The 25305-nt window shown below is 52.8% G+C and overlaps 1 protein-coding gene across 3 annotated transcripts in view; it reads left to right on the forward strand.

Annotated features, from left to right (window-relative positions):
* The window catches only part of WDR62 (WD repeat domain 62), a 45053-nt gene extending 23836 nt beyond the window's left edge, over positions 1 to 21217 (forward strand). For 2 of the 3 annotated variants that reach the window (XM_027044677.2, XM_027044676.2), the window contains exons 11-32: positions 260 to 438; positions 2086 to 2177; positions 4291 to 4416; positions 7019 to 7086; positions 7168 to 7289; positions 8191 to 8266; positions 9014 to 9125; positions 9221 to 9284; positions 10171 to 10296; positions 11365 to 11498; positions 13245 to 13297; positions 15642 to 15860; positions 17026 to 17153; positions 17477 to 17580; positions 17933 to 18043; positions 18326 to 18460; positions 18738 to 18849; positions 18961 to 19102; positions 19183 to 19243; positions 19407 to 20060; positions 20618 to 20775; positions 20875 to 21217. In XM_027044677.2, coding sequence (XP_026900478.1) covers positions 260 to 438; positions 2086 to 2177; positions 4291 to 4416; positions 7019 to 7086; positions 7168 to 7289; positions 8191 to 8266; positions 9014 to 9125; positions 9221 to 9284; positions 10171 to 10296; positions 11365 to 11498; positions 13245 to 13297; positions 15642 to 15860; positions 17026 to 17153; positions 17477 to 17580; positions 17933 to 18043; positions 18326 to 18460; positions 18738 to 18849; positions 18961 to 19102; positions 19183 to 19243; positions 19407 to 20060; positions 20618 to 20775; positions 20875 to 21132 — 3234 coding nt within the window. In that variant the 3' untranslated portion in view covers positions 21133 to 21217. Of the gene's footprint in view, positions 1 to 259; positions 439 to 2085; positions 2178 to 4290; positions 4417 to 7018; positions 7087 to 7167; positions 7290 to 8190; positions 8267 to 9013; positions 9126 to 9220; positions 9285 to 10170; positions 10297 to 11364; positions 11499 to 13244; positions 13298 to 15641; positions 15861 to 17025; positions 17154 to 17476; positions 17581 to 17932; positions 18044 to 18325; positions 18461 to 18737; positions 18850 to 18960; positions 19103 to 19182; positions 19244 to 19406; positions 20135 to 20617; positions 20776 to 20874 lie in introns of all 3 variants that reach the window. The other variant, XR_008293418.1, reaches the window with a different exon arrangement.
* Positions 21218 to 25305: the final 4088 nt, after the last annotated feature.

The following is a 25305-nucleotide window of genomic DNA, read 5'->3' on the forward strand; positions in this document are numbered from 1 at the left end:
GGCTGCGGGAGCTCCAGGCAGCAGGACGGAGGAAAAGGAAGCAGAGTGTTCTCACTTGTTTTATATCTCATTGACCAGAATGTATCCACAGAGCCTCACCCAGCTGCCAGGGGGACTAGGAAACAGTCACTCTGAGTAGCGAAGGTCAGATTTGGAGTTCTGGAGCTAATGAAGGACGGGAGGCCGGCTGTGGGGAGACAGGACTGCAGAGGTGCTTTGGCACTTCCAGAGCACTGACCTCAGCCCTCTCCCTCCGCAGACCCTGCTGAAGGTAGTGTACGTAGAGAATGACATCCAGCATCTGCAGGACACGTCGCACTTCCCAGACCGGGGGGGTGAGAACGGGACGCCTGTGGACGTGAAAGCTGGGGTGCGGGTCATGCAGGTCAGTCCTGATGGCCAGCACTTGGCTTCAGGCGACCGAAGTGGAAATCTGAGGCAAGTGAGCCCTGGAGGGTGATTAGCAGACACTTCCCAGCTCAGGCTTGGATACTCGGTGGTGTGAAGGAGCCCTGGCCTCGCCACCCCCGCCGGCCCCCTGGGAATGAGGGACTGTGACTAGCAAGCTGGAAAGCAGCTGTCCCTGACGACTTTAAGCTAAGAAGTGTCTTCCGGAGGGCTGACATAGGGCAGCCACGGGGACCTCCGCAGCTGGGGCTTGTGAACTGTGCCCGTGTTGTAGACAGGCACACATGTGTGACCTTAGGGTAGGGGGACAGTTCCGGACAGAGAGGATGCCAGCTGGAGCGTGGGGGGTCCTGGTGGCATGGGTGGGGGGGGGCAGGAGGATGGGACATATGAGGGCTCAGGCTGTTTTCCCACACTGTAGAGGTTTTTTAAGATGTCTCCGGCCCAATAGGCGCTGACAGAATATGAACCCCATCACGAGGTTTAAGTTGACTAATGACAGCTGACCACTTGGGTGCTGAGACTGGAGGAGTGAAAGGGATAGGGAGCCGGAGAGCAGGTGCTCCATGAAGGGGCAGCCACTGTGTGGCAGCAGGAGTGCAGGCTGCATTGTCACATGTTCCCATCGTCCAAGTAGAGCAAAGGGCTGAGTTTTCTCTGTGAAATTCTATGATTTTTTTTTTTTTTTAATTTTTTTTTCAACGTTTATTTATTTTTGGGACAGAGAGAGACAGAGCATGAACGGGGGAGGGGCAGAGAGAGAGGGAGACACAGAATCGGAAACAGGCTCCAGGCTCTGAGCCATCAGCCCAGAGCCTGACGCAGGGCTCGAACTCACGGACCGCGAGATCGTGACCTGAGCTGAAGTTGGACGCTTAACCGACTGCGCCACCCAGGCGCCCCGTGAAATTCTATGATTTTTAAATGCTGGCAACTGTTTGGACACCAATCACCGTGTGAGGCAAACCGAATGTGTCCGTGGGCCGTTCACACTGACTGTGCTCTGCTGTGAATGGTGAAAACAGCAGCGAGCCAACGTGGATGTAGCACTCTTCCCTGGCTGGCCACTGGCTTGACACTTACTCCTTTCACTCACCCTCTGGTGGAAACGCTGCTCTTAGCAGCTGGTTTCTAGATGGGTTAACTGAGGCAGGAGAGGCCAGTGGCTAAGCTAAGATGACAGGTAGAGTGAAGGACGTGGAGTGACTGTCTCTTATGTCATCCTAGAGGGCGTGTTGTTTGGTTTCAGTTGGAGAGAATGAGGAAAGTTTAGATTTGAGAGTCTTTAAGAATGAGAGATAGGAATCAAATGTCCCATACCTGTAGGTCCTATCCTTGAGTATGACCTCTGACCCTTGGCCCCTGCCCCACCCCCAGGAATCACCTCTGATATAGCCCTGTCCTAACCCCTGTTCTCCCAGAGGACTGTCCTAGTCCTGGCCCATGGAACCATAAGGGGCTGGTGCTGCTTAGGTGGTCCAGGCTTGGCACTGCTACCTTTAAGATAGCTGGTTTCTAGAGGAGAAGAATGATTGGGCATCTAGATTAGCTGGCCGGGGCAGGAATTTCCCACATTGCCCGGTGGGCTGCTCTGACCTTTTCTAGCAGTTGCAGAACACCTAGCACTGAGGGGTGGGGGCTCAGGGCAGGGTATAGCAGACAACGTATGTCTCCCAGGATCCACGAGCTACATTTCATGGACGAGCTGGTCAAGGTGGAGGCCCATGATGCTGAGGTGCTGTGCCTGGAGTACTCCAAGCCTGAGACAGGTAAACCTGTGTGGGGTGAGGGGCAGGTAGGGGGAAAGCAGGAGAGCATTCCCCCCCTGGCCGAGCCACAGAAATGAGTGGTTGATGTCTCGTGGGGCTGTGAGTGACAGCTGGAAGTCCTGTGTGTAGTAAGCCCTGTCACTGGGCCCTGAGACCAGGGTAGCCAGGACTCTAGAATGCAAGACTCGGGCAGGCAAGACTGGGCTTGACTTGCTTAACCCTGGTCCCCAGTGCTCTGAATAGCTTTGAGGTGAAAGAGGTGAGTGTTGAATGAGAGAAAGTATGAATGAGCTCATCCTCTGCTGGAAAGAAGAGAGCAACAGTTATATTATATATCACAGATCAACCATATTATTTTGAAAAAGTTCAATGCCTACAGAAAAATTGCAAGAGTATTAGAATGAATACCCATATTCTTTTCACCCAGATTCCTCAGGGTTTTTTCTTTTAAATTCTATCTGACCCTATGACTGTATATATGACTTTACCTGTTTCCCCATCTCCACTTCTATCTCTGTGTTTGTGCACGTGTGTGTACCTATGCACACGGACATAAAGTATTCTCACATACATTTCTTTGGCTAACCTGTTTGAGAGTAAGTTGAGGGCATGATCTTTCACTCTTCGATGTGTCTGTGAGCATTTCTTAGGAATGAGGATATCCATTTACAGGACCATGTGCACTTATCAAATATGGAGGTTTCAGGGCACCCAGGTGACTCAGTCGATTAAGCATCGGACTCTTGATTTCGGCTTAGGTCATGATCTCACAGTTCATGAGTTCAAGCCCCACATCAGGCCCTATGCTGACAGCATGGAGCTTGCTTGGGATTCTCTCTCTCTTGCTCGCTGTCTGCCCCTCCCCTGTTCGTGTTCTCTCACTCTCTCAAAATAAATAAATAAACTTAAAAAAAAAAATGGGAGGTTTCACTTTATATGGTTCTGTTATCTCCTCCGTGGTCCTTATTCCCAGTTTGCTGGCTGTCCCAATATTGTCCTTCGTAGCACCTTTGTTTTTCCAGTCCAGGTTCACAATTTAGTTTTCATAGCTCTTTTGTCACCTTTTTTTCTGGAACATTTCCACAGCCTTACTTTGTCTTTGTGATTTGACTTTCTGCAGAGTATAGGCCATTTTACAGAATTTCCTTCAGTTTGGGTTTGTCTGTTTTCCCCATGATTTGATTCTGCTGATACATTTTTGGCAGGAATAGAACATTTTGGCAGGAATAGATATGTTAGCAATCTTTCCCATACTCTTTTCTCCTTATTTGTTTCCCTGCACCCTCTGTCCCACCAGTTTTTCTTTTCTTTTCTTTTCTTCTCCTTTTTTAAGTTTATTTATTTTGAGAGAGAGAGAAAGAGAGAGAGAGCAAGCAAGCAGGGTAGGGGCAGAGAGAGAGAGAACCCCAAGCAGGCTCTGCACTGTCAGTGCACAGCCTGACACGGGACTCGAAGTCAGGAACCATGAGATCATGACCTGAGCCGAAGTCGGATGCTTTACTGTCTAAGTCACCCAGGCACCACCCACCAGTTTTTCTTCAAATCTCTTTTCATTCAGTACATCCTTCATGAACTCCCCTCCACCTCAAGTCACGTGTTAGCCCTCAGACATGCGAGGCGACCAGGGTTGGCACTGTCTGAGGGGGCCAGCAGGGAAGACCCATTGGCAGAAGGAAGTGTGGCAGCGGGTTGTCAGTAGGGCCTGGACGAGACCCAGGTAGCCGGAGTTCAGAGAGTGAAGGAGCAGTGTTCTGGGGAGGCTGAGAAGTTGGCTGGGCTTCACATGGCAGCCAAAGAGTTGGCCTTGGCAGGAAGGAGTGCTGGGCTCTGCTGGGATGTCTGCTATGGGCACAGGTGGCAGAGCGTCCATGTACATCAAGATTCATCCCCCCGAACTGGGCATGGGATGTGAAGTGCCAAGGTTTGAGGGGCTCTGGGGAGAGACTGCAGAGCTGGGGGAATGGCCCCTTGCGGGCTTTGAGGCCAGGTGGCTGCAGTCACAGCACCAAAGACCCCTTTTTCAAGGCCTGGAAAGCTCAGTCACATTGTTTTCTGGGAGGCCAAGGCATCAGGCAGCCTCCTGAGAACTCAGTGCCACCCTGTCCACTCACAGGACTGACCTTGCTGGCCTCAGCCAGTCGGGACCGACTGATCCACGTGCTGAATGTGGAGAAGAACTACAACCTGGAGCAGACCCTGGACGACCACTCCTCCTCCATCACGGCCATCAAGTTTGCTGGTGAGTCCTTTCCTTCCTGCTTCGCCCTCCTTGGTTGGTGCACCCCTTTGGCTACACGTAATAACAAGACTCCCTTTAGTTTGAACAAAAAAGGGAAAAGCAAGCTCTGGATTCAGGCCCAGCTGGATCCAAAGGTTGATTTATTCTATTATTATTATTTTTTAAAATCATCAAGACTCCCTCTGTCAGCTACACCTTTCTGTGGTGGGCAGCATCTGGGTGTCACTGTGCCACTCGAAGGAGATTTCCCCTCTTCCTATCAATTTTGGCAGAAATTGGGAGCTGAATTCCCTTGTGCAGGCTTGAGGCACCTGCCCTTTTCAGAACAGTTATCGGTGCCTGAAACACCCAAAGGGGTGTTTTCTTGGGCCAGGTCTGACTCACGTGCCCCCAGCCCACACCTGCCTCCACCCCTGATCCAGAAGGACTGGCATTAGGTGAATGCCATTCCCCAAAAAGAAATCGGGGTGCCAATCCTGTGAGAGGACCGCGGGATGGGCACTGGTGACTTTGGCAGAAAAATAGGTGACTGCAAAGGTTGCCGGGAGCTAATTCTGTGCTGGGGAGGATCCTTGCACTGCAATTAGTCCATTCCTTACCTCGTTTGCAGCGAGAGTCACACAGCAGTAGGTGCAGGCTTAGGATCTTGCCTTGGGCTGCCCTCCAAAGTGCATACTCAGCCAGGAAATCAAAGGGATTCCCTTTAGACTCAAAAGATTCAGTATGAAGGTTTGGCCCTAAGGAATTCCAAGGGGAGAGGAGGCAGGTCCTATAAGATTTAATTGATCAGAACCCAAGAGCATATTCAAAACTATATTCCAGAAGAATCTACTCATGAAGAGAATACATCTATGTACTCATTCCAAGTTCTTGACTACGAAGAGTTTTTTTTTTACATATAATCTTGTGACTGAGAATGTATTAATGTCCCTTGATCCTCCCCGCTTTCTGCCCTACCTCTCCGTAGACAAAACAAGTTAACAATGGACAAAAACAAGTTAACAATGTTTGACGTGTCTTGATGAAGACAACCAAAGCTGATCAGCTAAAACTTTCAGACATCTTTAAAAACCTATTCATTCCATGGGATAGAGTTAGTTAGAATAACTAACTAAATCCGCAAGTCTAGCAGCTTGGCCAGCAGTGACATCAACTTTCACGAATGGTCTAGATCCAAGAGAGGTGATGACTGGCCAAGGGGTGGCCCAGGAGTTGGTCCTTAAGGCCATCTCCTGAAAGGTGTGGGCTTTCATTAGAACCCCCAGCCAGTCTGAGAGGATGTAACTCCTAACCCCAGTTCCTGAGTACCCTTCTGTGGCTGAGCTATGCTCAAAACGCTGATAATTTTAGTATAAACTGGGCTCCAGCCAGTCGAAATCTGACTGAAACTGCCCTGCTAAGGTAAGATTCAGTCTTTAACAGTTTTATCTGAAAAATATCCAAACAAATGAATACAATACAGATAGTTTACAGAACAGTACAATGAACTTCCACATCAAGGTACTTAATCAGTACATATGAACTAGAACAGACACACCCATTGTTTATAACCAGTGACCTGTAGCCTAACAGTGCTAGGTCCTTGGACTCCCCACCCCAGGTTAAGAAGCAGAACATTACCAGTAACTTACAGGTTTCTTTGGGTTCCTCTCAGGTTACACTTCCTCCCCAACACAGGGCTCACTGCCTTCTGTGAGCCAGTGACTCCTGCTTGAGTAACATCGTAACTTGTGCATCAGGCCTGAGCCCTTTCAAATGTCCTGCAGTGAAGCAAGGACACTGTGCTTAGATCTGTGCTTAGCAAGGCTCTAAGTGTTTTGTATCTGTTCTGTCTTTATATTCCCACCACAACTCTAAGGTATTTGTGCGTTATTATTCTAATTCTATAAAGAAAGAAGAAAAGCAAGGATATTTATAGTGCTTACTGGGTGGCAGCCACTGTTCCACAGGCTTCACACAACTTTGTGGGGGCAAGGGCTGTCATAGGCCTGTTGTACAGACAGGAAATAGGCATGGAAAGGAAGCCCGGGTTTGGAGCACAGTGTTTAGCCAGAGAATGCCTGGGTCTAATACTGGTCCTGTCCGGACTCTCTGTGCTCTGGAACAAGGACTGTGTGACTCTAAGCCCCTGGGTTCACATTTGTACAGTGGGGTGGCTAGTGAGCCATCAGAAGGGGATGCGCGACGCGCATGTGGCAATGGGGCCTGGCCTGACATACATGTGGGTGTTCTGATTGTTCATGGTGGCATGGGCCTCCCAACCCTCTGCGTGTCTCCACTTGCTCCCCGCTTTGGTCCCGCCTCCACACTGCTGCCCGAATCACCTTTCCAAATCCCAAATCAGACGTGGTGCCCCTTCCGTGTCTCTGACATGTTTCCCTGTCTGCCCTTGCTCTGCAGAGACCTGCCAGGCCACTGCTCCACCTGTACCCCCCCATACACACAGCTCACGTCTTGGAGTCCTACCTGCGCCCAGCACCCACTCTCCTCCTCCGGGAATCCGGAGTTCCCTTGCAGTGAGTTCCCTGGCTAGGATCCCTGGCCCCAGTCAGACTCAGCAGGGGCCCAGCCTTGCCTAATGCACTACCTCCTCCTCCTCCAGGCAATAGAGACATCCAGATGATCAGCTGTGGGGCTGACAAGAGCATCTACTTTCGCAGTGCCCAGCAGGTAGAGTGGGTTGGCCTCCTTGAGGGCTGGGGTGGGAAACTTGTCAGGGGTGTCCTCTGAAGGCCCTGCCTGCCCTGCCAGGCCTCAGATGGACTACACTTTGTCCGTACCCACCACGTGGCAGAGAAGACCACCTTGTATGACATGGACATCGACATCACCCAAAAGTATGTGGCCGTGGCCTGCCAGGACCGCAATGTGAGGTGAGAAGCTGGGCTCTTAGCCCAGCCTGGTTTCTGAGTAGGACCTGTGTAAGACCTGGTTGGTTCTGTCTGCTTATGATCTCCCTGCTCTCTTCCCCCTCCTCATCTGGACCCTAAAGAGCTGGGTTGGGTAGAGGGACCCAGCAAGTGTTTCTTAGGAACTAGGCTCACCCAGGCCCAGCCTCCGGGTCAGCAGAGGGTTCCTGCTGGCTCTCCAGAAGCCCATGTGGGGTGACTAGGAGGCGCTGATGTGGTTCATAAATTCATTCATTCACCTACATTCCCTGAGCACCTGTCTGGGAGGGTAGTGCAGGAGACACAGCAGTGAGCAGGGCAGCCCCAGGCCCTGCCTTCATGGAGTTCACAGTCCAAGGGAGGAGAGGTGGACACCTCACTAGACAGTGACACCAGGGAGCGGTCAGGGCTAGGGGAGCCCAGTGGATCTGGGGGACCCTGGGGAAACCCCTGATCCTACCTGGGGATCAAGCAGGGCTTGATGGAAAGAACATCTGAACTGAGACTGGGAAGGATGTGGAGGAGTGAGCCAGGGGAGGGGAGAGAGGGATTGTGCAGAGGGGAGAGCATGTGCAAAAAGGTTCTCCACCCTTTCACTTGCTCATTCAGATTGAGTGCCAGCACTCCGCTTGCTCTGTAGTGGGGAAGACAGATGTTAACAGACATTAACTCAACGGCTACCCCAATACATAACTTCCCTGACCTCAGCCTGAGAGGTCATCTCATTTTCTGAGATGGTATTCCAGTCCAGGCATCAGATGGGAGATAAGAGGTGGCAAGGGGCCTCCAGGAGAGAGGAAGATGGTAGGTAAGGCTAGGACCAGAATGCAAGAGGGGGCAGGTGGGCAGGGCCACCACTGGCCACATTATGCCCCCACCTCTCCAGAGTCTACAACACCGTGAATGGGAAGCAGAAGAAGTGCTACAAGGGCTCCCAGGGTGATGAAGGGTCCCTGCTAAAGGTGAGTAGCTGGGGCCCCTGGCGTGAAAACCACACACATCCCCCCTGTCCGTCAGCTGCCCTCGTGGGCCACCCGAGACATGTGTCATCCTGGGTACCTGATCAAAGGATCACAGGCTGGCACCCACTCTGGCCTAGCTGACCAGGGTTGCCTGGGAACTGGGGGTATCACAGACTGTTTTACCTTTATTTACTGAGCTCTTTTCCCGAGTGGGGACATTTAAGTGGCTTCTGTTTTCAGTGGCCACGGTGTGGTGGGAACAACCAAAGACCTGGGCTCCCTTATCAGACTTGCTCCCTGCTGTGTTATCAGGACAAGACTGGGGGACCTTCTCAGAGCCTCTGAAGTAAGGGGGTTGTGTTGAGTTCAGGCTTTAAGGTGAGACTCTCAGCTCTGCCTCAGGCTATGACCTGGGCACGTGTCATCTCCTCTGGAGCCTGTCTCATCGCCTGTAAAATGCAGCTAGAAAGAGCCCCTATCATAGGGTTGTTCTCTGGAAGAAATCAGTTTGCACACGCAGAGTGTTTAGCACAGAGCCTGGGTGGTAACTTTTTCACCCATGAAATGGAGGCAGGAGTTCTTATCCTAAGCAGGGTGTATGTCCTGAGGGCACCTGGGACGAGTCAGCGTGCCAGGCATCCCGCATGAGAGGGTCCTCCGTCAGCAGAGGCTGTGACATTTGACCCAGGCCTCGCCATAGTGAAGAAGCAGGCAGCCTAACTGTCATGTGGGTCCTCTTCTCGGCAGGTCCACGTGGACCCCTCAGGCACCTTCTTGGCCACTAGCTGCTCTGACAAAAGCATCTCGGTGATTGACTTTTACTCGGGCGAGTGCATTGCCAAGATGTTTGGCCATTCAGGTGGGTGTGCCTCCCTACGTGGGACACCTCCCCATGCGTCCCCACACGGCCTTGTGACTCAGAAGGCCTGCGTGGCTTCTTTGCTCTGCTTTCAGAAATTGTAACTGGCATGAAGTTCACCTATGACTGTCGTCACTTGATCACAGTATCTGGAGACAGGTGGGAAAGGCCTGGAGACTGCCCTTGGCTGGCCTCCCCCTGGGAGTGGGCAGGACCTGTACTGTGGGGAGTGCAGGGGCTCAGACAGTGGGAGCACCGTGCTCCTGGCCTGCCTGTGCGGAGTCCCGCCGAGGGTTCCAGCTTACTGCTCTCTCCTTTGACAGCATGTACCTGGGTGTCACACCCAGCCCTGAGTTCAAACCCCAGATCTGCCACTTAATTTCCTTGTGACCTTGAGAACCTTGAGCAGGTCATTTCCCATCTGTTGTTTTTTTCCTCTCTCTTTTTAATGTTTATTTTTTGAGAGAGAGAGAGACAGAGTGTAAGTGGGAGAGGAGCAGAGAGAGAGGGAGACACAGAATCTGAAACAGGCTCCAGGCTTCAAGCTGTCAGCATAGAGCCTGACGTGGGGCTCGAACTCAGGACCAGCGGGATCATGACCTAGGCCGAAGTCGGACGCCCAACCGACTGAGCCACCCAGGTGCCCCAGGTCATTTCCCATCTTAAGCCTCAGTTTGCTCCACCAACTACCTCAAAAAATTGTACAGTGAGAATCAAATGGGGATATAAACTCCTTAGCTCATGGTTGGTGGCCAAGGAAGTCCCTTTTGTCTCTCCCTTCAGTTTATTTCAGTCCTTCTCCAGCCCCCTTCCTTGAGTCTTGAGGTCTTCAGAACAGGTCATGGTTTGGTGGAATGGTCTGGACTTGCTCAGGGGGTAGACCTGACATGGCCTGGAACCCCTGCACTAAGCTGGTGGGGTGTGTTTTCTGGGAGGGGCCAGGGAACTGGAGTCTTGGCTATGGTAACGTAGGTGGCTTCCAGGGTCAGATGGCTTCCGTGTTCACTATTCCCCCTCCTTCCACATCTCTCTTCGGCCTCTGCAGCTGTGTGTTCATCTGGCACCTGGGCCCAGAGATCACTAACTGCATGAAGCAGCACTTGCTGGAGATCGACCACCGGGAGCAGCAGCAGCAGAACATGAGGGACGGGAAGTGGAGGAGCCAGCCCAGGTCCTGGCAGTGATCCGGCCGTCCCCCACTTGTCTGTCTGCTAGAGGAATGTCTTCCTGCCCTGGGCCCCGTGAGGAGTGAGGCTGAAGACATAGCCATGGCCAGCACAGCCGTAGGCCCTGCCCTTTGTGCACCTGTGGCCGAACTGGGACGACAGACTTTGAATAGAAAGTTATGGTAGTACATGTGAGAAGGGGCTTGAAGTGGAAGAGCGAAGTGCCTGGAGAGCCTGTGAGCACTGCGATGGAGGGAAGCTCGGGGGACTTTGGGGACCAGAAGAGGCAGAGGAGGCCCCTGACCCAGTGTGCAGTGGGGAGGGACGTAGTCGGGGAAGGCTCCAGTGGAACTGAAGTGTCTTTTTGTTCTTTAAAGCCTTCATGCTGCAAGACCAGTTTTATTTGGAGTGAATTCATGTTCTAACTTTTGGTTGGGGGTTTAGTTTGGAGGTCTCAGCTGAGTGGGAGATTTGAGGGTTTATTCTCTCTTCTGCCTCTAGCGCTGTCCTTGTCTTTCTCTGTCTTGAGGCTTTGTCATTGCCTCCCAAAGGGACCAGGCCTTAACATGAGCTTCCTGTCCTACAGTGGTATTGGAGGTATTGTAGACCTAGGTACCAAGCGAATGAGCAGCTCCCTTTGGCTCCAGGTTTTGAGGCTTACACCCTGTCCTGGGTGCCCTCCGGTGCCTATCTCGTGTCATGGGTGTTTTAGGCTCCTGTGCTCCAAAGGAGATGAAACCTCATTGCTACTCCTACACACACTTCCCAGAAGAGAACCCAGCAGCTTAGTACTCAAGCCCCACTACCTGCTGTGCTTTCTGTCCCATCGCTGTGACTCTGAGAGAGTTTATCTTATTTTTTGAGCCCAGCCTTGTTACATTTCATTCATTGTGGTGATGTTTCCAGCAGAGCGGGTGTGGCAGGTGAGACCTCCCAGCATCATCTTGACAAGGAGTCAGTAATGAGTTCATATGGAAGCTAGCACAGGGCCCAGCCTGAGGCAGATCCCTGTCCCTCCCACCACCACCCCATTTACCTATTTCTCTCCTTGTTGTCCTCATTTCTGGCTTCAGGCAGGAGACCTATGCATCCGTGCCCAGCGAGATTTGCTCCTTAAGCCCTGGAGAGCAGACGGAGGATGAGCTGGAGGAAGAGTGCGAACCGGAAGAGTTGTTGAAGACGCCATCCAAAGAGAGCTTGGACCCAGGTTGGGAAGGGGGCCCATCCAGAGGGGCCCTATTTTGAACTTGCAGCGTAGGGATCACTGCTGGGTTTCGCCCACTACTTGGTTTCCAGGGCCTGGAGGCAAAGCTCAATGATCCTATTAGTCAGTACTCTCACAGTGTAATAGCAACTGGACTCTCATTGGCTTCAGCTGGGAAGAGAATTTATTGGGTCATGGACCTGAAAATTGGAGTATTGGCTTTGGGCAGTAGCTGGATTCCAGTCACCAGGTGATGTTAAAGAAACAGATTTTTCTCCGTCTTTTGGCTCTGCTTTTCTCCTATGTTGTCTTTGCTCTCAGGCAGACTCTGCCTCTCCTGGGGGCAAAGATTCCCCCAGCAGTGCTAGGTGATAAAACTCTATATAGAGAAGAGAGCACCTCTTTCCCAGTAGCTGAAGCAGAATCCTGAGGTTGTAAGTCGTGTTTCTGGTGTGAGTCCTGGTGTGCTTCTGAGTCCGTTGCCGTGATTGGCCAGGCCGGAGTCATGTGGTCATCCCTGAGGGCAGAGGTTTGACTCAGCTCCACTTGAGCCACCTGTCCAAAAAGGGTGGGTGGGGGTGTAAGGGCTGTCCCAGGGGAAAAACAGGGTGCTGTTGACCAAAAGACATCAGATTCTGTTGTTCAGGTGAAAGGAGAATAGTAGCTCGATGACTTCAAAGCAGGCCAGACTTCCTCTAAATTTCTGCCCTTCCGCATATCACCTTGGCTTAGGCCCTCATGGTTGCAAGATGGCTGCTTAAGTTGCAGGCATCACAGGCCTCATAGCACACGGCAGTCCCTCCTACAGTCTCCTCTAGAGAGGAAACTTGCCCAGAAGCCCCCAGCAGGCTTCTCTCGGGTCCCATTGGCCATGGTTGCTCCAGCTAAGAGAGGCCGGGTGCTGTCAGTGTGGGGCAGGGGCCTCTGCCAGCGGGGGAGAGCAGGCAGTGGCTGACTAGACAGCTGACTGGTAGGCAACAGTAATGTAAGAATTCAGCCTTGGAAAAAAGGGTACGCAAATCTTCTTTGTTGCCACCCTCACAACCCAATCCCATGTCCTCTGCAGGGTGGCTGTTTTATGTTTGGTATGAATCCTTATAGGCCTCTTTCTGAACATTAATGTACGTATGTACACAGCCATCAGAACACATCGTATTTATGTACATAAGTTGTATTCTACTGTAGACACCATTCTGTATCTTTTCCCTCTCAAAATTATCAACCTGTATGTTGGTGGATACAAAACAGAGGCCTCCCTCTTTTAACCAGCAGGATAATAGGATATTTTTAAAATGATATTCGCCTCTGGATGGACATTTAGGGTTTAGACTATACACCATTGCAAGTGATGCCATGCTGACCACTCCAAGGCCTACTCCTTGGGCATGTGTGAGTGTTTCTCCAGGACAGAGGCAAGGGCTGGCACTGCTGGGCCCTGGGGTTAGCACGTTTTTTATTTTAAGAGAACCCCAAAGGCCCTCCAAATCCAGCAGTCAGTGTTAAGCCATTCATTCTCCCACACTTTTGCCAATACTTGATACTATGAAGCTTTTTAGTTTGAGCTAGTCATGGGTAAAACATTGTGTGAATTTGCATTTTCCTGACAATTAGTTAAGTTTAAGCATCTTTTGGTATGTCTGTGTTTCTTATAGACATGTGTCTTTGGAGAATTGCCTGTTTTTATATATGTTGCCTGTTTATCTATTGGGTTATTTATTCTCTTTTCATGGATTCCACATGTCTCTCCAGACCCTCGGTGTCTGCTGACCAATGGCAAGCTGCCACTCTGGGCAAAGCGGCTGGTGAGTCTGCCCGGAGACCGGGACACCCAGGGCTGACAAAGCAGGGGTGCTCTCCTTCATGCTCTTCATTCTTCTGGGAGCCCGTTTCCCTTTCTGGGTCTGTCCTTTCCATGTAGAACCCCATCATCCTTCCAGTCTCAGCTTAGGCAGCCCTTCATGCCTATAACATACATAGTGAACACCTACCCTGTGCCAGGCTTATTCTGACCATTAGATACAGCAGTGAGCAAGGCAGACAAAATGTCGGTCTTCATGGGCTCATTTTCTAGTGTGGAAGATGGACAGTATCCACATTAAACAGGTAAGTTGTATAGTATTTGGGAAGCCGATAAGGTCTGTGGAGGAAAAAAAGAGAGAATCTCAGGAAAATAACAAGTGTTGGGGGGAAAGCGCAATAATTTTAGCATAAACAGAAAAGGCCTCACTGAGAAGATGCTATTTGAATAGAGTTGAAGCAAGGGAGAAATGCAGATCCTGGGGAAGAATGTTCCAGACAGAGAGAATAGTATGCAGGACAAAGGCCATGCGGCAGGATTGTGCTTCGCATGTTCAAGGAAGTACAGGGAGGCCCAGCTGCCAGGGTTGAGGGTGAATGAGGGGCAGAGAGTGGGGAGAGGGGCTCAGAGAGGTAATGGGGGCCAGATGGTATGACACTATGTGGGCTGCGGTGCGTTCCCTAAACATTCCTTATTGTCCTCCCCACTTATTTCTCCCCTCCCTGGCACTGAGTGAGATGGAGACAAAGGAGGGCTCTGAGTTGAGGAAGGCCATGACCTAGTGCAAGTGTGAACATGAGGGGCAAGTGGGGGACCGGGAGGGGACTGTTGGGATAATCCAGACAGAGGAGGTTGGAGACTGGAACAGGGGGAAGAAACGGTTGGATTCTGGATGGATGTTGAAGGTGCAACCAAATGACTGGGTGTGAGAGAAAGAAAGGGACCAAGATGATTGAATGGCTGATTGTTTACTTGGGGGAGGGGCAGGCTAGGAGCTGGTGGGTTAGAAGCAGGCAGCAGAATCCTACAGCCTAGGTTGGATGATTTATTTCAGGAATAATGCCAGTCCTCAGATTAAAACCTATTAGCTCCTCAGGGAAGTCCTCCCTGCCTTCCCGTCCCCTGCAGACCAGGTCTGTCAAGACCCCAGGCTTCCCCTTAATCAGTGAATACTACAAGTAGGGTTACATTCAACAAATATTCATAGCACACTTATTCTGCACAGGCTCTAAGTCTTTTATATGTATTATCTATTTAGTCCCCTTTGAAGTGTAGGAGCTCTTCATATCACTATTTCACAGATGGAGAAACTGAGGCCCAAAGAGGTTAAGTAACTTATCCAGGGTTACACAGATGGGAAGTACAAGACGTGGGCAGGCTGGCTCCAGAGCCTGAGTTCTCAAACACCCACCCTCCGCTGTCTCTCAAGCTATAATCTTATTTGGAGGCAGTGCTGGGCAGGACCAGTGGGGAGAAATGGCCACATCGGGGATGTGTTCGGATGGCAGAGCTGACAGAATTTGCTGAAGAAATACAATGTGGAGGGGAACCTGGGTGGCTCAGTCGGTTAAGCATCCAACTCTTGATTTCAGCTCAGGTCATGATCTCAAGTTTCATGAGTTCGAGCCCCATGTTAAGCTCTGTGCTGACAGCTTGGAGCCTGCTTGGAATTCTTTTCTCCCTCTCTCTCTGCCCTTCCCTCGCTTGCTCTCTCTCAAAATAAATAAACATTAAAAAACAATACAATGTGGATTATGAGGGACAACATAAGAATGAAAGATGAGCTCAAGGTTTGGGGCCTGAGCAGCAGAATAACTGAGACAGGAAAGGCTTCAGGAGGAGCCGATCTGGGGGGAAGATCAGGAGTTGTTTTCAACATGTTCACTTTGAAATATCACTAGGAATCCATACAGATGTAGAGCAGTTGCCTATGCATTTCTGAAATTTAACAGAGAGCTTCAGGCTGGAGATGTTTATCTGGAAGTTGTTGCTGAGTGGTGTTTAAAGCCTAGAGACTGAGGGGCACCTGGGTGGCTCAGTTGGTTGAGCGTCTGACTTCGGCTCAGGTCATGATTTCACAGCTCGTGAGTTCAAGCCCGTCAGGCTCTGTGCTGACATCTCAGAGCCTGAAGCCTGCTTTGAATTCTGTGTCTCCCTCTCTCTCTCTCTCTCTCTCTCTCTGCCCCTCCCTGCTCACACTCTGTGTCTCTCTCTCTCAAAAATAAAAATAAAACATTAAAAAAAAAAAGCTGGATGCAGACTGGATGGAGTCCATGCGGTGTCCCTGGTCCCCCATTGGAGTTGGTGAGCTCTTGGCTAGCTGCCTGACCATCCCCTGTCACCCTCAGCTAGGAGACGATGATGTGGCAGATGGCTCAGCCTTCCATGCCAAGCGCAGCTACAAACCACATGGCCGCTGGGCGGAGCGGGCTGACCAGGAGCCCCTCAAGACCATCCTGGATGCCCGGAACCTGGATTGCTACTTTACCCCCATGAAGCCCGAGAGCCTGGAGGACTCTATTCTGGATACAGTGGAGCCCCAGAGCCTGGTGGGACTGCTGAGTGAGGTACAGACCACCCCTGCCCAGCCAGCAGACCCTGCACCATGACTGCCCACCCAGGGCTTGGGGCCTCAGCATGCTTATTTTGAAAATGAGGCTGAGTATCCCTCTCTAGGGGTGCGAGGTGATTACATGACATGGTGGAAGGCAAGAGGGTGAGGCCCTGGGTCTGGTGCAAGTGAGACTTTCCAGGGCAGACCAGGAGTCTGGGAGGTGGGTCACTTGGGGGGTAAAAGCTTGGGCCCGAGAGCAAGCCTGTGCCTGGCTGGGGAGTATTTGAGCAGGTAGAGGCCTGGCCCTACCCCTTCCTAGCTGTGTGATGACTTACCTCAAGGCTTGCTTCTCTGGGCTTCTGCTTTCAAGCGCCTGGCTGACTCAGTCAGTGGAGCATGCACTCTTAATCTTGGGGTTGTGCGTTTGAGCTCCATGTTGGGCATAGAGGTTACTTAAAAATAAAATCTTAAAAACAAAACAAAACAAAACAAGAAAAAAAGACCTCTAAAAAATGGTCATAAGAAGAACATTCTCAGAAGGCTTTGATAGGAATCCAGTGCTAAGAAGTGGGCCTGGGCCCTCAGAAGTGCTTGAAGCAACTTCAACTCTTGTTCTCTTATCTTCCAAACAAAATTACTTTTTATTCTATCGTATAAACTTTCTTTTCTATTGTAGCATAACACACATACAGTTGTGTGTACAAACCCTATGCTGTTTGAGGAGAAGAGCTTGACAAATTGTTACCTATGTATGCACTTAGGTATCCACCACCCAAGCCAAAATAGAGTATTTTCTACCTCCTGAAAGACACCCCCTCTTGTGCCCCTCCTAATCAGTACCCCCTCCCTGCAGAGGCAACCAGCCTTCTGACCTCCCACCAAAGATTAGTTTGCCTGTTCTTGAACTCCATACAGACAGAATCTTAGAGGGTTGGAGCTATATTGATTCCTTATCTGTAAAGGGGCTGGTGATCATGTGGGAGGAGCATAGAATGAACTCAAGATGAGCACATAACTTGGCCCAGGCCCTGGCTCAAAATGAGTGTCCAGCAGTGGGGGCTGCCATCATGACCGACATCTTCACTGTTCTCACTGGTGTTGGCGGAACACCTGGTGGCTTGCAAAGGGCCCTGGTTGCCGTAGCTGCTTGAAACGGCTGTGCTCTCTTCATCCCACAGTTGGAGAGTCCCCAGGAGGATGGCTGTGGGCATCCCTCCTTCCTGCCCCTACAGAGGGAGTCCCCTGAGGACAGGGAGCTCATCGTCTACTCCCTGGAGGCAGAAGTGACGGTCACAGAGACAGACAGGTGGGTCTCCTTTGCACCAAAGGAAGCTTTAGAAGAAGCCTGGGTTACAGGCATGCCCTGGAAGAACTGCTCCCCGCTCTCCCAGTGGGCCTGTGGGGCAGGGCTGCAAGGTCTGAGGGGCACAGGAGCCTGGCCCTGCAGCCTCAGCCACAGCCTTAGCTTCCCTGGTTCCAGGCAGAAGGTGCAGGGAGCCTTTGCAGAGGAGAGACGAGCAGTGCTCCCAGTGGGAACAGGGTGCAGATGTGTAGGGGTTCGGGTGGGGGGCCACTGTATACTAACATGAGTGTGTTCGCTCATTTGCCCCACCTCCACTGGCGCTGCAGCAAGTATTGCACGAAGACGACCGAGGCGGGGCCCGGAGAGCAGCAAGGAGACGCCTCCCTCAGGGTCTCCTCCATCAGCTCCAAGGATCAGAGCCCACCTGAGGGTGAGTGGGGGCCAGTAGAGACCCTGCAGTAGTTTGTCCGTCCAGCCAGGCGCCTTTCTGAGTATCTGTGGTGACCTTGACTCGGTCTTCCTGAAGCTCAGAGTCTATCACAGAGACAGACATTGTCCCTGCTGGTACCTGAGGATTCTGGAGCCCAACTGCCCACTGGCAGGAGCCCAGCTCTACCCTTTCCTTGAAGTGTAAACTTGCTGGTCCTTACAAATGGAGGGCGGGTATTATCACCCCCATCATCCAGATGGGAAAACTGAAGCCCTGGGAGCCTGAGCCACTTACCTGACTCACCCATTACGGGCCTAGCTTTGGGCTCCTGACTCCTGCTCTGCTCCTCCAGACTTGGGGGAGTCAGAGGCCGACTTGGAGTGCAGCTTCGCCACCATCCATTCCTCCCCTCCACGGCCAGAGCCAGACCCTCAGTTTGACATGATGCTGCCCCCCACACCAGGTAAGCAAGGGCCAGAGGTGGGGCGGGCAGCGCTTGGGGATGGTCATGATATATAACCACTCTTCCCACGTCGGCCCTGCACTCGGTGCCCACTAAGTGTCAGTGTCCTCAACCAGGAGACAGAGCCATTAGCCTCTCGGCCTAGTGGCAGCAGGGTGTGTGACGGGCGAGTCCAGCTTTCTCCATTGTTAAGTGTCTGGCATGTTTGGGCGTCTGCCGTGACTCATGGTGTTGACAGTTCTCTTCTGCCCGCCTTCTCGCCTCCCCTTCGCCTCTCCCCAGGATGCCCAGGGACCGCAGAAGAGCTGTCCCAGCCCGAGGTGCCAGGCATATCCAACAGCTCCCTGCCCCAGACCCCTGAGCAGGAGAAGTTCCTCCGCCAGCACTTCGAGACGCTCACTGATGCTCACTCTGAGGGTAGGGCGGTGCCTGGGCGGCCGTCCAGCACTGGGCACAGCACGGGTGTCACAGGGTGGAGGCTCCACGGCTGGCAAGGGGGCAGAAGGGCTTACATTTTATCTTCAGGACAGAGCCGCACAGGCTCTTCTCCGAGCTGCGTTTGCTCCCAAGGCGTGTGTGTGTGTGGTCGACTGAAGGCGTTTCTAAGGGTCCACCTGCTGGTCTGCGGGTCTTTCTGGGTCCAGGGCTGGGTGGCTGGAGGGATTCTGAGGGCTCCCCTGGCATCTTCCCCTAGAGCTCTTCCATGGATCCCTGAGAGACTTGGAGGCCTCTGAGACTGAGGACTTCTTCAATCCCCGGTTGAGCATCTCAGCCCAGTTCCTCTCACGCCTCCAGAAGACATCCAGGTAGGAGCTGGTGAACCCCCACCCCACCTTCCAACTCTGTCCCCTAGGGCGGGGCCACGTCCCCTCAACAACCCCCAGGACAGTCACAACCACCTGGTCTCCTTCCCACAGGTTCACCCACACCTTCCCTGCCCAGCTGCCCCGGCACCTTGTGAAGTCCCCAGAGGTCAAACTCACGGACCCTGGGGGCAGTCAGCCCAGAGCAGAGCCCCCGAGAGCAGGCACTGGCCACACCTCCCCAGGCAGAACCAACGTGAGTACTGGGGCCGCTCCCCCAGGACTTGGGGCTGGGAGTCCAGAGGCCTCGTCCTAACCTCATGGCTGTGCTTGCAGGTCCCTCCTGGGAAAAAGCCTGAGGAGCCCGTTGAGATCCTAGAGGCCTGGTGCCCACTGAGTGAGTGTTCCCATCCACAGATAAACAACCCCAGATGCCCATCTGAGCCACGGGGCAGTGGGGATGGACAGGGTCTACTCAGACCCTGAAGCCACCTGGGGTGGGCCCCTATCTGTCAGCCCTACAGTGGGACGTGAGAGTGAAGCAGCTGCTTCCTTTACAGCCCCCTGCCTCACAGGTCCGGCACCCTGTGCCCCCTCCTCCTCAGTGCTGCCCACCGACAGGAAGCCTTCGACACCCACAGCCCTGCCCACTCCAGGCCTGGCTCAGGGTGTCCACAGCCCCTCCATCCACTCATACATGGAGGCCACTGCCAGCTCCCGTGCCAAGATGTCACGCAGCATCTCCCTCGAGGACAGTGAGGGCCCTGTGCTGGCTGAGCTGGCCAGGCCCCTCCGCAGGCCCTCATCAGTCGGGGAGCTGGCATCCCTGGGCCAGGAGCTCCAGGCCAACCCCACCACGGCAGCACTCAGTTCTAACAGTGAGGGCCGAGAACCTGTCCTGCCCTCCTGGGGCAACCATGAGGCCCGGGCGAGTCTGAAGCTGACCCTGTCGAGCATCTGTGACAGGCTCTTGCTACCCCCTTCCCCAGTGGAACCTGTGGCCACCCAGCCCAGTGTCACCATCACAACAGCCACCTTCTCGGCCTCCAGCCCCGTGGATGCAAGCACCCTGGGGCTCCACAAATCCACCTTTCTCCCAAGGCTCCTGGCCCCTGAGCCCCTCAATACCCCTGCCCACCCCAACAGCACCCCACTTCCAGAGGCCAGGCCTGGGGTCCCTGGCAGCATCACCTCCATCCTGGAGACAACCCCTGGTGAGTTGACCACTCTTGGGACATGGGATTGTTCCCCAAGCTCAGCCCATGTACCAGGTGGCTTGGCTCCAAAGGTGGGTGCTTGACCCAGCCACAGGGGCTGTGCCATTCATTCATTCATTTACTTAAATATTTAGTGAGCACTTCGTATATGTTGGGCTTTGTTCTAGACCCTAGACACGTGGGGCCTGGCGGTCAACAAGACTGCAAAGAATTGACACCTTAACTGGGGCCAGACTAAATGTAAAGGAAAATGTTAAATGTTTCACAAAGTGGTGTGTGCTAAGGACAGAAATAAGAGAAACGGTTTAGGGATTGGGGGCTGGGGGACAGGCAATGGTTACAGTTTTAAGCAGGATAATGAGAAAAGCTTCAGGGAGAAGGGGGCATTTGAGCAGAGTCCTGCAGGAGGGGAGGGAAGGGAGCCTGAGGGACTGAGGGAAGTGTTCCAGGCAGAGGGATAAGAATTGGGATCAGCCCAGCCACCCCGGCCTCTCTTAGACCAGCTAGAAAGAGGAGGTGCCTTTCTCACTCTGTCCCCTCTACCCTACCCCCAGATGCACTCAGTCTGGCCCAGGGCAATCTTGGACACTGGGAGGAGCCTAGGGTGCCAGCCAGGGTCCCGCCCTCAGCTCGCCTAGACCTGAGCACTGTGAGTACTATCGTGCACAGACTGCAGACTGCCTTCCAGGAAGCCCTGGACCTTTACAACGTGGTGAGCCAAGCCCCAGGGTCAGGGGAGAGGGCTGGGGGGTGAGGGGGCCGGACTGCCTGGACTGAGGAACCCCTGACAAGGTTGGTACCCCCCTTGCAGATGGTCTCCCGTGATGAGGTGAGCAGTGAGCAGCAGCAGGCACGGACTGAACTGGCCTCCACCTTTGTTTGGATCCATAGCCAGTTAGAAGCCAGTGACTGGCTGGTTGGAACTGATGTGGCCCAGGCCCAGCCCAGCCCAAGGTCCTCCTCCCCAACTACATTGTGCCCCCTGGCCAGCCCAGATTTGCATGCCCTGCTGGAACACTACTCGGAGCTGCTGGTGCAGGCTGTGCGGAGGAAGGCACGGGGGGATTGAGGGCCAGGAGTCTGCTCTCCACTACAGCCCTGCTGCTTCTGAAGAAATAGACATTTTAAGCAAATAAACTGACAGTTTAGAGGAATGGTTCCTGGTGCCTGTCTGCATCCACAAAGCCCCCTTGAGGTGGATGCGGGGAAGGAGGGTAGGGAGGAGACCAGCCCAGGGAACATGAGCGGATAAACTTTGGAAGGGATGAAATTTGTATGCAGCAGGTGTTGGCCTAGCATTGTAGCCTCACCTGCCCTTCCTCTTCCTGTCTCACCTGGGGGACATCAGCCCCAGTGCCCTCCCTGCCCTGTTTCAGGACTCCATCAATGGGACCAACATTCCCAAGAAATTTGGGAACCGCAATAATGATCCCAGCACCTGGATCCATATTGCCTACGTAGCCCTCTGAGCTGCTGTGGGGTCTGTTGTCCTTGCCCAGTGAGGCCCAGCTATTCCCCAAGGAGCCGCCAGCCCTTCCTCTCTGCCCCCTACTGGTACCCAAGAACCCACTGGAGCCACTGCCATCACCGTGTGCCAGACCATGGTTCCCGGTACACACACTGCCACGCCACTGGTTCATGGTCCCTAGGCCAAGCCCAGCTGGATCCTGTGAGGTCCAGGCTTTTGTCCCTAACTACAGCAGGGGAAATGGACCAGCAGGCTCACTCACTGGACACTGGGGCAGCATGGCCAGTCCATCTAGCAGCTGGAACAAGTAGCTTCCCCAGCAGGAGGACTACAACTAGACTCGTCCCATGAGCTCCCAGCTCTGGTACCAGCTTCCCTAGGCAGCAGGCATCTGGCCGTGTGGCGCGTCTGCCAAGAAGGCCACTCTTGTGACCACAAAAGTCCCTGCTGTCCCAACTCTCTCTAAAAAGGAAGCCAGCAAGGGCAGGGTCCTCGCCGAAAGCACGGCCCTGCCATGTGGCTTGCTGTGGCCTGAACCACCACTTGCCTGAGTTCCTCTCTGCTCTGTTTGGTGGTCATGGCCCACTAGAAACAAGCTTAGACCCACTCTTGTCCAGGGTACCACAGAGCTCAGACTCAAACCTAGGCTTGCCTGGTGGCAGAGCCAGACACTTCAGCATAAAGACATGGCTCTGTGCTGTCTCCATAAACAATTACACGCATCAGAATCAACTGTGCAGTTCAAAAAAGTCCTGCCGGGTACCTGTGTCGGTTCTGTGTGTGAGGGGTAGGGTGAGGAGCAAGACAAGATAAGCAAAGCATCTGCCCTCATGGCATTAGCCTTCTAGAGAGCAAAACCGGAATTAAGATGTCACTGTGCTGGCTGGGCTGATGGGTCAGGGAAGGCCTTTCTGAGGTGACATTTGAGCTGAGGCTTGAGAGAAGGCACGGGTCATGTGGGCATCTTGGGAAAGTATCCAGGCAGACAACAGTGGATGCAAATGCCCCATGGGGGGGATGAAATACATGTGTAAGGAATGCAGTGAGCCAGGAGAGGAGATGGGAGGAAGAACAGGGCTCCAGGGGGCAGGGCCTTGTTTCACAACATTTAAATCCAAGAAATACAACACAATTTTCCCCCCAAATAGGATGCCTGGGCTTGGTATTTGAGACGTCAGGTGTTATTTCTCAAAGCTCCCTCTCCCTGCCCCAGGGAGCCCAGGAGGTCCAGGACTCAGGTGGGCTGGACCTCTGACCGGAGGTTCCCTGACCTGCCCAGCCCCACAGGTTACAGACCACTGGGGCCCACTGTCCTTGCCTCTGCCTAGCTTGGCCACAGTCACCTAAGATCCCTGATGCGAAGCTTGGCATCCAGGCCCCCGGACACCCAGAGGACCGTCTTGAGTCGTGCCCCTCATGGAATGTACCCCTCCCACCCTGTATCATGATTAAGCCTTCAACTCCCTAGTAGCAAATCACTGGCTTATAAGGTTCCAAGCTGTAGGGACATTTGCTACTCTTGACTATGTTCCTGCTCCATTAACCCCTGAGTCTTGAGTTCTGCCCTCCAGCTTAGTGGGCTCTCTCATAGCTGCAACATGGCTGCTGTGCCAGCCCTCAGCAGTACACCTACCCAGCCAGGAACAAAGGCATGAAGGAAGGCAGCCACCAGCATAGTGAGAACAGTGCTAAGCCTCCCTAGACACCTCCCCTTTCAGAGCGATTGCAGGCAAGAGGAATGGAGATTGCTTTCATTTTCTTGGACCAGCCGTCTCTCCTGTCCTGGGCATGTGGCTGCTCAAACAAAATTGGGTTCTCTCAGCACAATAGGAGGGTGGGCTGGTAGGGAGGACCCAGGGTGCCTGCCACTCTCCACTTCCCAATGCCAAGCTCTTCAGCCCTAGAAGGACCAGACTTTCTCTCCTCAACAAAACAGCTGGTTAAGAAACCACTGCTGATGAATGTGTGTGAGTGTGGTTTGTGGACTGACAGGGTCCCAGGAGGAAGAGGACAGCATGCTCACATGGGATATTTCAGAGAGTTTAGTAAAGGGATCATTTGCAAAGAAGTGGGCAGGGAACAGGGAAATCATAGGGCTGGTACAGCACCCTGAGCTGGCACCAGAGGTGAGCTGTTCCTCCCACCCTGGCCTTGAGGTGCAAGGGAGCCAAGTGGAAACCAGAAGAGCCGATACTGGAGAGAGGGCTGTCCTAGGGAAGCTGTGTCCCTGGCAACTCCATAGGGGGAGAGTTGGAGGAATCCTTTCCCCCATCATCTGTGGGGCTCCCCACTGTCAAAATCCTGGGAGCCAGGGGGCACAGGAACCCAGATGATGCGGTCCACTCAGGTCAGTCTCCCAGGACACAGAGCAGGGAGGAAGGGGACAGAAAGGGCCTTGGGGAAAATAAAGACACCCAGCCCCGGATTTCTTCCCTAATGTGTTTTCAATGACACAGGAACCAGTTGCCCTGAAACATGCTGTTGGGCACGGAGAACTGGGCACCTGAAAGAGACAAAATGGCTCCACCTAACCATTTGCCAGCTCATTCTTCAGTGCAACTTGCACCCTGTACTCCATGCTGGACAGATCCCAGATACTGGGCTGACAGACCTGTGCCGGACACACCAGTCATGGCTGCACGAAATCCAACAATTGTGAGATGGAGACACTGAAAATTCCATTTTACAGATGGGCTGACTGAAACTCCGATGCTTGCCTAACCACCTCTCAAGACTTCCTAACAACCACCCTGTTTATATGCTGCATGCTAAGCATTCTCCCCACATGATCTACATAGGCCTCTGACACAAACCAGCCAAGGGAGACACATTAGTTCTATCTTCCAGATGAAGAAACCGAGGCTCAGCAAGAAGTGACTTGTCTGGGTCCTGCTGAGGTAAAGTGGAAAAACTCTGCCTCCCTTGCTGCCCCAAATGAATGAGCAGGACTGACTCTCAGGGAATGTGAAGAAATGAAATAATGCTCCTCTCACCACCAAGCCTTTATATAGACTGTTCTCTCTGCCTGGAACACCCTCCCTTTTACCTGAAACCTTATCTTCCTTCAGGGCTCACACCCAGACAGTCATCTCTGAACCTTTAAGCTGGACCGGGAGCCTCTTCTGGGCTCCCATGAGCTCCCTGAGTTTTCTCTATTACCGTTTGGATCACTTTGCCTGTGCATTCCCCACCATAGCCTTGGTCATTCTGGGTTGTCACTGGTGGGTCTGTCTCCTCCATGGACTAAGTTATGTGCTCATTTTTAACGTTGAGCTAGACCTGGCCTATAGCTAGAGTTCAGGAAATTGCTGAGTGGATAAATGAGAGAAAGTAACTGCACAGAGAATATTCAAAATCCTTAACCAGTGGTTAAGGGGTCAGACAATGATCAGTCTAGAACACAGGACAGAGTGTTAGGGTGGGGTTCTGGGAGCCCCTGGCTGTGTCACGTGACCCCCTTTGGTTCCTGGACTGTGGGAGAGGGGGGGAGTGGTGTCCCAGGCAATCACTAGGAGCTGGACTATTAACACACCAATATTTTAAAATCTGCTACATCTGGGGGCGCCTGGGTGGCTCAGTAGGTTAAGTGTCCGACTTCAGCTCAGGTCATGATCTCACAGGCTGTGAGTTCGAGCCCCACATCGGGCTCTGTGCTGACTGCTCAGAGCCTGGAGCCTGTTTCAGATTCTGTGTCTCCCTCTCTCTCTGCCCCTCCCCTATTCATGCTCTGTCTCTCTCTGTCTCAAAAATAAATAAACGTTAAAAAAAAAAATC

Source organism: Acinonyx jubatus, chromosome E2 (assembly GCF_027475565.1).
Source record: "Acinonyx jubatus isolate Ajub_Pintada_27869175 chromosome E2, VMU_Ajub_asm_v1.0, whole genome shotgun sequence".
Taxonomy (NCBI): domain Eukaryota; kingdom Metazoa; phylum Chordata; class Mammalia; order Carnivora; family Felidae; genus Acinonyx; species Acinonyx jubatus.